Source organism: Channa argus, chromosome 8 (genome assembly GCF_033026475.1).
Source record: "Channa argus isolate prfri chromosome 8, Channa argus male v1.0, whole genome shotgun sequence".
In the NCBI taxonomy this organism is placed as follows: domain Eukaryota; kingdom Metazoa; phylum Chordata; class Actinopteri; order Anabantiformes; family Channidae; genus Channa; species Channa argus.
The window spans coordinates 18091389-18106524 of record NC_090204.1 but is presented as its reverse complement, the minus strand read 5'-3'; the positions used below and the strand labels follow the sequence as shown (position 1 = coordinate 18106524).

At 42.0% G+C, this 15136-nt stretch overlaps 1 protein-coding gene across 1 annotated transcript; it reads right to left on the bottom strand.

The window, feature by feature from the left end:
• Positions 1-661: 661 nt before the first annotated feature.
• Positions 662-11916, bottom strand: ivns1abpa (influenza virus NS1A binding protein a). The gene is made up of 15 exons (XM_067512120.1): positions 11735-11916; positions 8144-8431; positions 7830-7963; positions 7374-7543; positions 7175-7250; positions 6910-7083; positions 6028-6153; positions 4395-4505; positions 3697-3838; positions 3226-3450; positions 2917-3038; positions 2613-2739; positions 2391-2522; positions 2032-2205; positions 662-1861 (listed from the first exon to the last, which is right to left on the bottom strand). Exons 3-15 carry the CDS (start codon positions 7938-7940, stop codon positions 1599-1601), a joined length of 1953 nt encoding a protein of 650 aa, XP_067368221.1. The 5' UTR covers positions 7941-7963; positions 8144-8431; positions 11735-11916; the 3' UTR covers positions 662-1598.
• Positions 11917-15136: the final 3220 nt, after the last annotated feature.

Genomic DNA, 15136 nt, shown 5'->3' with positions numbered 1-15136 from the left:
CTGCTTTTATCCTGGAGCCTTGATGATTAGATTTGCCGCAATTTTAACTCACATTTTGTCTGTATACGATTTCTTTGCTGGCTGTTGACTTCCTCATTTACTGCATAAGGAAGTCTTATAACTGGACAACAGTATGGGTGAAGAACAAACCCAAAGTTTACTGTAGCATGCAAACCAGCACAGGGTAGAAATTTAACAAACTGGCAGTCAGGGATGTCGGAGTGTATGCAGATACAGGCTGCTCCACTGATTTGTTTTAAACACTCCCACAAACTAGAGCAACTGTCATTGTCGCTTCCTACAGAGGGCTGTTGACCAGCTTAGTATAATCTCCCCTAAAAGACACCTGGAGCAGGAATAAACTGGCTCAGTGTGGCAGCCTTTAAGGAAAATGGTGGCAATGAAATTTTAGACAGCATGGACCAGGAGAGTATTGACTCAGGAGAATAAAGACACTCAGTGGCAAAGAAGTGTACATATTGAATCAAGCGCAACCAATTAAAAGTCAATACTTCTGCATTTTGTTCTGGCCCTTAAGTTGCTTAGGTCTGTAGTACAACCTCAATTCCCTTCCTGGTTAAAAAGCTACATCTTTAATTATTAAATAACCACCATGACTTCAGCGCAATAACATGCATTTAGAAAAGAGGCTGAAATAAAGTTGATTCAAATGGTTTATTAATTAAGAAATGTTACAAATATGTTCATTTTCTCACTAACATTCCTTCCAAAAGAATCTGCCAATGCCTGACACTTTAAAAACACAGGGAAAAAAAAGGTTTTTAGTAAGCTGCATCTCTACATACATCAATTAGTTAAATCACAACAACAAAAGTTTGGTTAGCAGAAGCATGGTTGTGCGTGTGTGGTGTGAGCACAAAAACATAACTAAAACTGGCACTGGTTAGATTCGTCAACTTAAGCTGTCCGCTACGACTTTTATTTTACTGGTAATTCAGCAGTGTATAAAAATATAAAAAAGGCCATCATTTAAGATTCAAAAAGCAATCCAGCTCGTTTAAAATGACCAAAAAAAAAAAAAAAAAGCCGTGACAGGTGTTTAATAAGTTGCACTCTTAGTAAGGCTTCAAACCACTGACCTTATAATTTAAGGGCAAAATTACATTACCACAACAGAAATATTAAACCTTCAAAATTTATTCACCACTCCACACTGCCACGTTCATTGACCAATAGATGCTAGCTCATCTGAAAAACTTCAAAGTGACACATCTTTCAACTCTAAGAAGAATTAGAAGAAAAAAAGAAGCACTAAATGGATTAAATGTTGGCAAGACCAAAAAAAATAAAAAACTGAACAATCCAAATATATACAGCACAAAAAAATAAAATAAAAGAAATGTATGCAATATGCAAAGGCGTCATGTTGCTTTGGGCAACAACCCTCCCCTCCCACCAATTATAAGCCAGTCTTCACTGAAGACCCCTCATCCCAACCCCCCCCCCCCCCCCCCACACATATCCGCTCATACACACAGAACATCACAAAACACGATTACGTCACTAAGCCTGTTAGTTTGGAAAAAGGTGAAGCACTGTGAAACTCCCCAACCCCTCCCCTTCCCCCTCTCCCCCCTTCAGTCAGAGAGGAGAGACAGGGCCTTGGCACAGTCGTTCCACTCGTCCATCTCGGGGTTGTAGACCTCCATTGTGTTAAGAAACTCGTTTCCGTCAAAGCCGCCCACGGCGTAGATTGTGTCGCCGAGCATGGCCACGCCACAATTGCTTCGTGAAGATGTCATGCTACCCAGCATCCTCCAGTCATTGCGGGCGGGGTCGTACACCTCCACACAGCGGAGTGCATGGGAGCCATCGAAGCCACCAACAACAAACAGTTTGCCTGGAAAGAGAAGGACAGTGAAACATGTAAAAAAAATAAATAAAATTTTTGCAAATCCTGGGTCACCTAAATATTAATTTCACAAGTTTCAATAATCCTGAAAGTTTTTGTAGTGAGTAAAGAAAAAAGGCACAACATGCTTTTCTGCCATGCATAGTTCATGGGCTTACCTGCATGGACAGCAACGGCAGCCCCCCTGCGAGCCACATTCATGGAAGCTACCAGGGTCCAGGTGTTGTTCTCGGGGTTGTAGCGTTCCACAGTGTTCAGGCAGTTCCACGACTCTGCCCCTCCAATTGCATACATGAAGCCATCCAACTCACACACTGCTGCCTGGTGCCTCCCTGTAAACAAGTTTGCTTAATTAATACTTCGTTTCCTCTAAGATTACAGATATATGAACTAGAGCTCTGGTGGATTGTGAACCTAATTTTGGCCTCATGCTTTAACCTAAATGTGCTCTTGGTCCTAAAAAAAACAAAAAAACATTTTTCACAAATCAAATGACGTGTAATTTCAGGGCACATACTGATGTTAAGGGAGGCACAGCTGCTCCAGATTTTGGTCACAGGGTCAAAAGCGTCACAGTTCTTAAGGCCCTTCTGCCCACAGGGGTCCGACCCTCCCACAACATAGAGTTTGTTGTTCAAGGAGCAGACACCTTTAAAAAGACAAGACAGAGATAAGCTCAACTAGCCAGGTGGATAAAACCAGAGATCAGTTATTGAATCGTTGCAGAGGGGGGACTGACCTGCATTGCAGCGGTTTGTCCTTAGCTCTGGTATTTGCACCCACTCATCAGCATGTGGATTGTATGTCTCCCCGCAGCTCAGCTCATCAGAATGTCCATTTGAACCTCCAATCACATACAGCTGACCCTGTGAATGTTGTGAACAGAAGTCATTAGATGATACATCAACCCCCCACTTAAAACACACATTTAAAGTTGGGTTGTACTGTATACTTTAAATCTTTTAACAAAGTTAACAGAATTAGAAACCATTTAGACAGTAGCCAAGTATTTACAATACTTGGGAGATAAAAGTGAAAGGTACCATGAGAACAGTCATCTGGAATCGAGCCCTTGGAGTCCGCATGGGTGCGATGAAGGTCCAGTGGTCGTCTTTCGGGTCGTAACACTCCACAGTCCTCAGACACTCTTCTCTGTTGTAGCCCCCTGCAAAATTTAGAAAATGCATCTAGTTTTCTGACTTTTACATAATCCCTTATGCTTAAACACAAAGAAATGCTCAGCCTCACTAAGGCCTTACTAAGTATGTACAGTCTGACAACAATCAGGTTTCAGCCTAGGCAGTGATGGCACCTAGACTGCACTTAATGAGCAGTTCTGGTTGAGCACCAACCTGCTGCGATGAGCCTTCCATTGAGGGCTGCGGTGCCCAGGCCAGAGCGAGCATAATGCATTGGTGAGAGCGGGTGCTCCTCCAACTCTTCAGGCTGCGCCTCAAAGCTCAGGCTCTTCATCAGACAGGGGGTGGCAGAAGGAGAGGTCTGAGGGCTGCTGCGACCATGCAAGAAGATCACACACAGCACACCATCCAGCACAGCCAGACATAAGTAGATGTTGTCTGGAAGAGTAAAAAATGAAGATTGTTAGCCACTAGAGAGGAAGAAAACGTTAAAGGTGTTAAATGCTGAAAAAAATAATAAAAAAATAATAATCTGATTTCATACACTATAACCATGTTTACTAGTGATGAAGCCACCAATTTTGAATGTAATCTCTTCCCTTCTTATAGTGCACCATCTGAGACCATGTTGCACAAAAAGTATTGCTAAATGGGCGAAGTCACACGTAATTCATAAACACTTACTTGTGGTCTTCTCAGAGCCGATGTACTTCCACTCTTTCCTAGCAGACTGTTTGGGGACATTTGCTGCTTGGTTGGAGGGTGACAGACTTCCTGAGGAGCTGCAGCTCATCTGCCTCTGGGTGCTCTCCCGTACAGGTTTCTTCTGCAAGAGTACAGTGCAGCTACAGAAGCCAAGCTTGCACCACAGGCCAACCATAGGGCCTACACAGGCTAATCAATCCCAACCTACGCATTGATCCAACTGGTCTAATGTAGACTTCACATAATTGACCTGCATTACTTAGTCTCACAACATCTGAAGCCAACAACACAGCACCGCAAAGTACAGTCTCAGACCACACTACAATAACATCCAACTGCACCCAGTTTAGGCACAACACCAAACAAAGTGTAAAAAGAAAAACCATCCATTGCTTATCTGGCTGAAATAAGCTTGAAAATAAAATCTAAATGTGTTTTTTTATATATATCCTCAGCAACATAGCCAGGCAGGCATCATAGCTCCTGTCTTGCTAACATACTGACATTAGCTTTTACAACGTGGCATTAAATGAGCCAGGTTTTCATCAAGCCAGGCACAGGCTATGTAGTATTTTTATGCATGGCCAGGCACAAGCTGGACAGTAAAGCTGCACGCTGCCAAGCAAAATCTGGTTGAGACTTTACTACAGTGAAGTCAGGCACAAGTTTTTGAGTACCTGCACAAACTGAAGGTGGTCCTCCTCGCCACCAAACACCTCACTGTGCCCTTCAATCACCAGTCCTCCATCCACCAGCTTATGGTCAGGTGAGTAGTACAGCGTTTGCACCTGAAAGACAAACAGCAACAACACACCCATGTGGCTGTCTCCATGGCAACACACTAAGAGCCCCAGCATAGTGGGGAGAGGAGGGAGGAAAAAGGAGGAGAGGAGGCAGTGCTGTGAAGAGAAGAGGGGAAGGGTCGAAGTCACCTGATCGGAAAACTTCCTTCAAAAAGACGCAGTGCTGCCACAGCACAAAGTGGGTTAAGTGCAAGAAGGCTCTCCATAATTTGCATCTAAAGAAAGAGGGAGCTAATGAAGGGTAAGAGGCTGCATCTGGAAAGATCTTCTGTGAAGAATGAAGAGTAGGAGGAAGAAGAGGAGGGGCTCTCTTCCCACTTCTGCTGCGTGGAAACCCGTCTTCTAGCTGAAGAAGCTGCTCACTGTGCTGGCAGCCACAATAGGCCGACAAACCAAGAGGACTAAACGAGTGGTGCCATTTTAGCAACCATCATTCTAATGCTTAACTTTGTCCCAGAACAGTTTTTAAATCACTAAAAGTAAAACTAAATAAAGTTTTTGTTGTGTCCAACAACACTGAAAAATCTTGTTGGAAGTCAACCGGTTGCCCATTACAAGGGCAAAGAGAAAAAAAAAATCCAAATCTCCTGCATTATTAAAAGTTGGTTACATTTAAAATTTACATGGAAATTTCATAGTTATTAGTTCATTGAAGTTAGTTTGTGCTAGATGAACCACTGTGCCATGTCGTTTTCTGTACTGTGCCCAATCTAAGTGCCAGGTAATATGTAGGCCTATAAGAAGCTACTGTTATATGCAGCGAAGAGTCTTTGAATAAGGATGTATTTATTGCTAAAGTTTGAAGAGCTAGGTATATTTTTTCAAATGCAGAATTAGAATGCATCTGCATGTGTGGCATAGACAGATGGGAGCACAGTGTTGCTTGGCTGCAAAGAGAGGATGCAGAGAGGCAGTAGTTTCCTCTCCTCCCTCTCTTTTCTCTGACTCATTACCCTGGTGGCTCAGTCATGGCTCCTCAGTCTGGTCTCCTGCTGCTGCTAATAAACCTACAGGAGAGATAAATCAATGGGGAGGAGTGCCTGTTAGTGCTGGAGCAACAATCATGCACCTGTTCAGATAGTAAAGTGGCAGTGAGACAGCAGAATCATTGGTCACACCTTAGACAACCTGTTTTTTTGTGTTTCAGAGGAGAAGAGCACTGTAATACTCAGATTTGGTTGTATGTAAGTCAACCACATACCCAAGACAGTGGGAACAAAAAAAAAAAAAAAGGATGAAGAAACGAGCAAACAGCGGCTCTTTTCAGCTCACCTCTGAATTGCAGTATGGTTCAGGGGTACAGAGATTCTTACTGCAAAACCTCAACAAATCAGAGGGAAAAAAAAAGAACAATCCTGACATTGCAGCATGACACTGGCATGCCATTTCTGTTGTAGCCCCTTTAAAGACTTCTTACCATCAAAAAGAGGAGTCAGAGAGAGGGGAAGGGGCGGGATAGGAACAAAGATCAGGCTAAAAGATGAACACTGTGTGGCCTGGTACTGACCTCGCCCATCAGTCGTTCCAGTTGGTCTCCATTCTCCCAAAGGCTACGCTGCACCCAGCTCAGCACTTTTGAGTAAAGCTTGCCATTGCTGGGCAGGGTCAGGTTGTCTTCTAGCATTACTTCTAACTGTAAACAAACAAAGCCGGTGGAAATACGAGTAAGAACTACGTACAGCAGGAACAAGGCAAATGCTTAACTGAGGGAATTAATACCAGCGCAGAGTACTCACTATATTTTAATGGCATTCATTTACATCTACTACTCGAACCTCAACCAAAAGAAGGATGTTCAACATGAGCGAAGGCATCCTTTGAGAGTTTGATAGGTTAACTTAATATAACTGTAGATTTATTTCTGTATTAAGATGTAAAACATATGAATCCAGTAATTGCTAAGAAGACATTTATGTTCGTCACCTAAAAAAAAAGCTTAATTTGTTACTACATGTGACCAAGGAAGGCTGAAAGCAATTTCTCACAGTGATCAATGCAGGACATTTAACAGGTTTCAGGAGTATTTGTGAACATGTGTGACTGATGAACCAATAATTTCAGCCCTAGGAAAAGGGCAATGAGAGCACAGATGTTCCAACAAACACTCCAGGTGATTTATTTGATTTGCGTAACACTAACCGTAGACTTAAAACTGCGAGTACCTTTGTGAAGTCCCCATATTGAGCATAAACCTACAGTAATCTGCATACATTTGGCCCTAATGTTGCATATCCCCTGCCATCAAAACATTTCTAGGAGGAATTGAGGGTAGGAACATTAATGGAACTGGAATGTGTGTTTTTCCAGTGAAATTCAAAAGCAAACACTAGAGGGGGAGGGGAAAAATATTCCTAAGATTTTTGGCAGGTGTGCCAATTTGAGGTAGTACCTTGAGGCGGGGAAGTTTAAGGAAGTCCTCCTGTTCAGACACTTCCAGTAGATGGTCTTGGATAAAAGCGTCCACCTTGGCCAAAACTCTGCCATCCCCCATAGAGCTGGCAAAGTTACGAAAGGAGATGGCGTTCTGGGAATCCATCTTAGACAGCAGATAATCACCACAAATCTGAGGGGCCAGAAATATTAGACTAAATTACATGTGTTTCCTTTGAGGAATTTCCTAGAATGTAAAACTCTATTTATTTTGATTAGCAGACCTGTTTGACTCGCTCCATCTTGAACCTTTTGGCTGCAGAATAAACTTCTTTGACCAGGTCCTTGTCTGCCTTTAACCTGTGTTAAACAGGGAGGAAAAAAAATAAACCAAACAAAATATTAAAAAAAGAAAGAGGTAGTTAAGTATTTTAAAAAGTTGAGTACTTTGCAGTGATATCACAGGCTAAAGGTTCCACTCACTGGGCAGTATAGGCATAGTTGAGCAAGATCTCCACAGCTTCTGGGTCCAAATCTTCAAATGTTACATGTGAGACTCCATGAGGCTCAGCATCACTATTAAAGATCTCAAAGAGGTAGGGACTGCAGCAAGCCAGAACAGCACGGTGAGCCATCAACTCATGACCACAAACCTAATTGAAGACGAGAGTTTAAAAAAAAAAAAAAAAAAAAAAAAAAAAAAAATCTGTCAATGACAGCTGCTGCGTATGCGTCACAAGAAACTACAGCAATAAATCCACAACAATGTTTTGGCCATTAGTTGACAGATAATGTGCGTCACACTTAAAAGTAGTAAAATTATTATTAAGTCTCTGAAAGGTCTGCATCATATAAATTTTGTGTTTTGCATTCTGAAACATGCATTATTTTATCTGTTCGTAACGTTGCCTGTGTGTACTTGTTTGTATTGAAGTATACCTGCAGTCTAACATCGCAGAATTGACCACTCTTTCTCAGAGCATTCATTTTGGCCACAGTGGAATCCAGGAAACTTTCATCCTCAAAGATCAAATAGCCGTTTGGAATCATGTTGGTTAATTTCGATGGTGTGCCTGAGGACGAAAGATGAAAAATACATTTATGGCTGTCAAGTCAAATAATAGCTAGTGTGCTTGTATTCTGCACTTAATCATTCTCAGCTGTGCCATGTTGTAAGAGCTCACTTTATTAAGAGACAATTAGGTGCCTGAAACGTCCATGGCATATTATCTGTTCTATGCATTAGTTCTCACCTTACGTAATAAAGAATGCAAATCCAGGAGACCACCACTGCTGAGTGTAGAACAGGTACTGAAGGTAGGCAAAGCAGACCGAGATCACAGTGGAACTTGGTCGACTTCACCCGAGGAGGGAAGGGAAGTTGTTAGAAGAAATGCCAGATGACTACACTGTAGTGAGCAGAAGGGAGAGGGGGGCAGTCGCATAGACAAACTATCAGGCTTGAAGCGACTGTAATCAAGTCCTCAGGATCCCGTTGGCTATAGAGTTGTACTTATTCTGTGTTGGTCATACATTATAACCTAGAAGGAAAAAGAGAAAAGGGTCATCAGGTTTTGTTAAGTGTAGATAGAGCGAATGGTTCATTTTGAAAACAATGTTTCCTGTTCTTTACACCCAAGCAACGCTAGCATGATTCAGCTGCATGCACTAAATAATGGAAACTTTACATAAAAGGTAAAAGTAATGAAAATGGCCCTTCCTCCTTTTCACTTTCAGTGCCCTTTTAACAAGCAAAGCATCTGAACATAATGTTCAGAATCACCACTGACCACTTTCTCTGATCTTATTCTCAAAAAATTCAGAAAGAACACGGCCACAGCATTTTCTTCTAATGTGATGTTAAAAAAACCAAACAAAAAATAAAAAATAAATAAAAAGGCATATAGTGCCTAGTGTCTGTACAGGAACCCATTCATTCTAACACCAACATAAAAGACAGGTAAGAAGGAACAATTTGTGATCTGTTTCCACAGCCATTCAATTGAGAGCTATAGTGTGACCATCTTACTCTGGCTTTAAACAGCACAGCACACCAGTTTTTACTGAGCTATAACAACATTTTAGTTGAGATTTCCACATCAAAATAAATCCAGCTGATGCAATTCCATGCCTGCCCATATCAACTATTACACCATTTGCAGTCTGAAGGTTAGCAGATGAATTATAATGCAATTCTAAGTTTATTATGTCACATGGAAAGAGGTTAAGTTAGGTAGTGCAGCCCTTTCCAAGTATCCAACTGGCATGTGATTAACTCATTTAAAAATAAACATTTACAAATACTTTTTAAGAAAAGCTTCTTATATCAAGCGCTGTCTGTTGTATATCTCAAGTAAAGGCATGTGGTTCCTTGTGCGAGAATTTAAAAGACGTAAACCTCTAGCTTGAGTGCAGGACTTGCAACATTAAAGTTTGTCATTAATAAAGCCTCAAAGCCCAGTAACAGACATCTGTAACATCTTCTGGTCAAGCAAAAGCCAAGAAAATAAAACAAAGAATGTATTGTTAAACTGATTCCTAATGTGGTGGGAGTTTTTAAATCCATAACCACCTCGGGTCCACTTGTAACTAGGCTAAAAGTATGTGCATCAAAAGCTGCTGAAATAATTGTCTTCTCTGCTGTCAGATGGACTATAGGAAAGGTATGCAAATGCATTCTTTCAACACAAGGCCACAACACCATCAATAATGTTTTGTTTAAGTTTTTGATTTAGAGAGGCAATTATGCAGTTTACACAAACATGTTGTGCTGGTTAGATGGTTTGTTTTTTTTTAAAGACATAGAAAAACTTGGCTGCGACAAGTACTTTATGGGTAAATGCACAAGCAAAATGCCATAGGATAGAAACGCCTTTGTTTTATGTGTTTTAAGTAAAGCTAGTGTTTAAAGCTGTAATTCAACCTGTGTATGTACATGGAAGAAACACTGACCTAGTTTTGAGCCATTACACAACATCTGGCAAAATATTCCCTTTGAAGGCTCAAACACTCAACTCCTCCATGGTTGGGTCCAAAATGCTTGTCTGCTGCTATGTTCCCCTCTGGATGCTCTCCCTACCACTTGCTCCAACAAATTGAGCCACACCCTCAACATCTAGAAAATTCTGACGCTTTTACCACAGTTTCAATTATATATTATTCTGGTAAAAGATAAGACTATGGTAGGACATTATTTTCCTTTGGCAACCAACAAATGGTAATTCAGCAATGATGTCTATTTTGCTGGGTTAATTGTATCACACAATGGTTGAATGTTGTTGTATTCTTAAAGTCGCTTATGTGGTCAAAATTCATTAAACCTCTCAAAACAGTGAAATGGGGAATTAACACTGCACAGATCACGAGTGACCGAGCAAACAGGGATTCATACAGACAAAAGGGGCAGGCAGACTTGTTGAGCCGTGAATGTGGATGTGTGTGCATATGAAGACACCCAGTGAGCAAAGAGAGCAAAAGCCAGAAAGAAAGAGTGAGACTGTCCACAACTTTGTCAACGGGGGCGGCTTCGAATCTATATCCTGTCCACATGTTTTTCCGTCCAATTTCTAAGCCACCAAAACGAAGGTCTGACAGTGAACAATCAATGGATGCTGCACCAGCCCTCCAGTGGTGAAAAGGGGGCACTGACTAATATATCACCCAGTGGAAATTTACCGCTTAAATCCAACACGTTTTAAGGGTGTGACATCTAAATAAAATTGTTGCGCGCACGAATTCAAATTTTGATTTCACAAATTAGAACCAAATTTTCCACCTAGCAACATGCATGTGCATTACCAGTTAGTAAGGGTGTTTTGCTAATTTCGCATTGTGTATGTGAGCTTTCCGAGAACTTGTCAGGGTTTCTGGTTTTGGCAAATCAGTAATTAGCTTCTAAAATGGGTCATTTTTCACGCGTCGGGAACCAGATAAAAGGCACGAGCAGGTCTAATCCTAATCCGTGCCGGCCTAATAATAAAATGACAAAACTGCCATTACATGAAAAGATTTAGCTGAACGCTACCGTTCCAACTTTCCAACCCTGCAACGTCTTAATGGACGAGTGTTAAGACTTTGTCCGTTTGCCGCAAAGCAGCGCTACTTCTGGGGCCGCTACCCCTGCTGGTCGAGTTAGCCAACGCTACGTATTAACTACAGCCATGATGCATCATGCGTCCCGCCACCAGAAACTGGGTCAGGAAGAGACCCCCGCCCTTCTCTCCACAAAGAACCCGCGTGGCTAACTTAGTATTAAACACGCATCACAAATGAAGAAATATACTTGAGCTTAATGTTAAAACAAGGCAGGTATTCAGCTGGAAGCCACGCCGCCAGCAACCAGGAGAGAGATGGGAAGCGCAGAAAGCTAAAAGCACGGGCGCCTCCCGGCTTAGCAACCTGCTGCTTAGCTAAGGCTAAGGGATGTGGAACCACGAGCCACCGGGTTTGAGTTCAACTGAAGCATGGCCGACAGCGCTCCAGTCGCTCGCTTGCCTATGTGTCCACAGCCACGCGCAACCAAGATTGGGTTAAATATCTGCGTTTTTGGAAAATGAAAAAAAAAAAAAAAAATTAACGTTAACTAGCGTTATGCGGAAAGCTGGGGGAGCGGGGGGTGGGGGAGCGCATTGTGCGATTTTCAGTATCTTTCCCCCCGCGAACAAAACCTTCTCTTCATTTTAACCACACAACGAAGACACTAAACTAAAGAAACGCGGCTACATTAACATCCGCCGTCACCTACAACCGATTTAACGGGATTATTCACGTCCACGGTTACTCGACAAAGACATCAAACACCGACCATTTCCTCTTTTATTAAGAAAAGAGAAACACAATCTTACCTGAGGCGTTTGACAACAAACGATGTTAGACATATTTAATGCGAATTGAGAGTTTGCTGATTCGTGTTTAAAGAAAAGACGCGTTCGGCTTGCTGTGGGTCAATGTGTTCCCTCTCTGTACGAGAAGCACGTCCACGCTCTTGTCTAGTCCGGGCTCTGTCTGGAAGACCGGATGGTGACGGGCAAAAAGCGCCCCCGACAAAAGCTGCGCTACCGCCACGCCGTCTATGACGCACAGCAAGGGGTTGGTCTTTCCCCGCCCACCTCTTTTCTGAAAGTGATGAAATCCAGGAAAAGACTAGCTTCAAGGCAGCATGTTGTGTTGTTTGCACTGGTTATTCCAAGGAAAACCACCTTAACGTCTAGATACAATTCATAGCAATGCTATGGCCTTTCATGAGTCGGCTACTCACATTATTTACATACAGGATAGGCTCTTATCAAGTGCTCATTAAAACTGAAACCAAAATGTCTTGCTGCTATCACTTCTCCTGCTGACACTGACAATTGCATGTCCGTTCAGTTGGCAAAATCCACTGTCCTATGCAAAACATTATCCAGTTCTTCTTATCTGAATTAAAGCCAGACATTGCATTGTTGGTGAGTATTTTTCCTGTGTTAGCTTCGAATTAAGTGATGAATAGGCTGCATTAAATGGATAGGATTTTATCCCCCATTAGGAATGAGCTTGGCCTATATAATGACTTAAATACTTAGAGTTAGAGCAGATTTTGATGAAAACACAGTGTGTCAGGATGTTCGGTTCTTTGAATACATACTGCATATCCACTGTTAGTGTGTCAAATATGCTTGCCATTTGTCATATTCTCCACTAGCATGCAGGGATGAGCACCACTGCATGACTTGAATGGTCTCCATTAAGAAGAAACATCTAGGCTAAACCCTTTCCACTCCCGCACAGACGTCACCTTAGAGGGCTCCGACTGAATAGAGCTTAATACAACCTCAGAACGTCAGTAATTAGATTAGAGGATAAGAGTGGCTTCAGTACAAATGTGTAAGCCAGCGTTTGTATTCGTGACTGTGTGTGTGTGTGTGTGTATAGCATGGCAGCATGTATTTCTCTGTCCTGGTTTTTGTGAAACTCTGGCACCAAATTTGACAGCAGCACTGGAACATTCAGCGACTGCCTTAAAAGCCCTCTGACCATCGTGCTAAAAAACATGATAACAAAAGCCAGTAGTCCAGTCAACAAAGATAGTTTATCAAGAGTAATCTTATAACGGCTCTTGTGCTGGTATAAGTACCATGACATTTATGTGCCTACCTCCATGAGGGGTGACATTCCTGTCAAGGTGAAAATAGTTAGTGCTGGCTCATAGTCAAGAATGACTGGTTGCCAAGGATGAACAGTGGCATCGTATTTCACCTCTATTACTCATTATTCAGTGTGTATGTGTGCTTGACCTGTAGAGGAAGTACAGTGCATACAAGCAGGCCAGTAAAACAACCAGCTTTAAGGTCACATTTAAGCATGTTTTCAACATAACAATTTGAAGTAGATACAGTACACACCAGCAGTGATCCATCTCAATACAGCATCATGTGATTGTCAGACAGGCCTTACTGAAAACTGTAATGTAAAAATGTGTAGATGGCATAATACTAACGGCTTGACTTAATGAATTATAGATTCAAAATCCCAAATCTGCACAGCTTTGTTAATCTCAGTTCTTCTTTCACCATTCTTTGTAAGTCTTTGCAAAGGTCCCTTTGGCCTGTTTGACTTCAGCAGTCTCCTGACTGTCTGAAAAGGTGAATGAAGTTTCCTTGGCAAGCAGTCAGCACATCTCCTCAGCACAGTGTCTGGAGCTTCTGACACAGACATGGTGATTAAAGCTGGTGGAGAGTAGCCAACCAATCCAGCTTGACTGAGGCTATTAGTTTTTCAAGGATGGGGTATTAAGAATTGGCTCAGGAAGTGGCTCTTCCCTTCAGGGGTCACCACAGAGGGATGCATTCTGCACACTGATTATGAATGAGTTTTTACGCCAGATCCCCTACCGGCCTCAACTCTCCCATTTTTATCCAGGCTTGGGACGGGACAACACTTGGTGGGATGGTATTCTAGCCCATGGCCTTATGCATCCCAACCCAATACTCTACCACTGAGCCACCAGGCCCAATATATTGTCATACACCATTAGTGGGATTAATTACAGGTAGATACAGAAAGTGGACACAGTTGCCCTACGACAAGTATTACATTACAATACAGCGCCTTGAAGAATAATATGTGCACTATGTATTTATGATCTTTGCCTTTTATGCAAGTTAACAACATTATTTATTTTCTAAATGACTTTAAAATGATACATTTAACAATGATAACAGGTCCAAAACATACTAACTGTAGTGCAGCATAATCACTTTACTGTGGACACTGGTGGATGCATAGCCTAACAACAAAATACAAAATCAGCCTTGAAAGATCATGAGGTTGTCTACTATGTGTTTAAAGTCATTAAACACAAACAAAGACTTACTGTATTTAAATGACACACTTTATCACTAAGCAAGTAGTGTAGGGCACAGTGCACTGAAATTCATCACCTGTTCTTAGAGAAAAAGGTGAGCACAAAAAAAAAACAAAATCAGGTCTGTATGTGTGGGCAACATTTATGAAAAACCTTAACCTTGCTGTATGTTTTATCTCTGACTTGCTGTTAAATATTGTAGCGTTGGTTGCTTTCAGCTAGGTCCCAAACTAAACACGGTAAACAAGGAATTCATTTTGCTGAGTCCTCCTTCGTTCTTCTATTCTACAAAGATTTGTTCAGTGAGGCGGCATAAATGTGTTCTGACAAGGACATTATGAATATTTTAGGTAACAGCAGCAGTAACACGAGGCTGGCACTGCTGTGTGGACCCTAGTTGGAGGCAAACAGGAGTCGTGTCGGGAATTTAGACTCACACTAGACAGTTTAAAAATCGGAAAATTCTCCATTTGGCCTAACAGCTCTTTACCGATTTTTTTGATTAGTAAACTGTGTCATCCATAGTGTTGACCTTTTTTAGTGTACAACATGTAATATCATCATCAGCGTTTGACTTGTCCCTTCAGGGGTCGTCAAAGTGGAACAGGTTCTATACAAGTTGTTTATGCCGGATGGGATGCCCTTCCGCCGCAACCCTCCCATTTTTACCGGGCCTGGGACCGGAACCAAGGTAGCGCTTGGTGGCTGGGCATTGCTGCGCCTGGTGGGATAGGATTCGAGCCATTGGCCTTCTGCATCCAAACCCAATTCTCTACCACTGAGCCACCAGGCCCCCTTAGTGTACCACACATCCCACTTCTTTTTCACTGTCTCATTCTTTTGTCAGAGTAGGAAATTAGTGCAGTAGTTGGAGCATCAAAGCTGTGTGTACCTTTCAGACTGC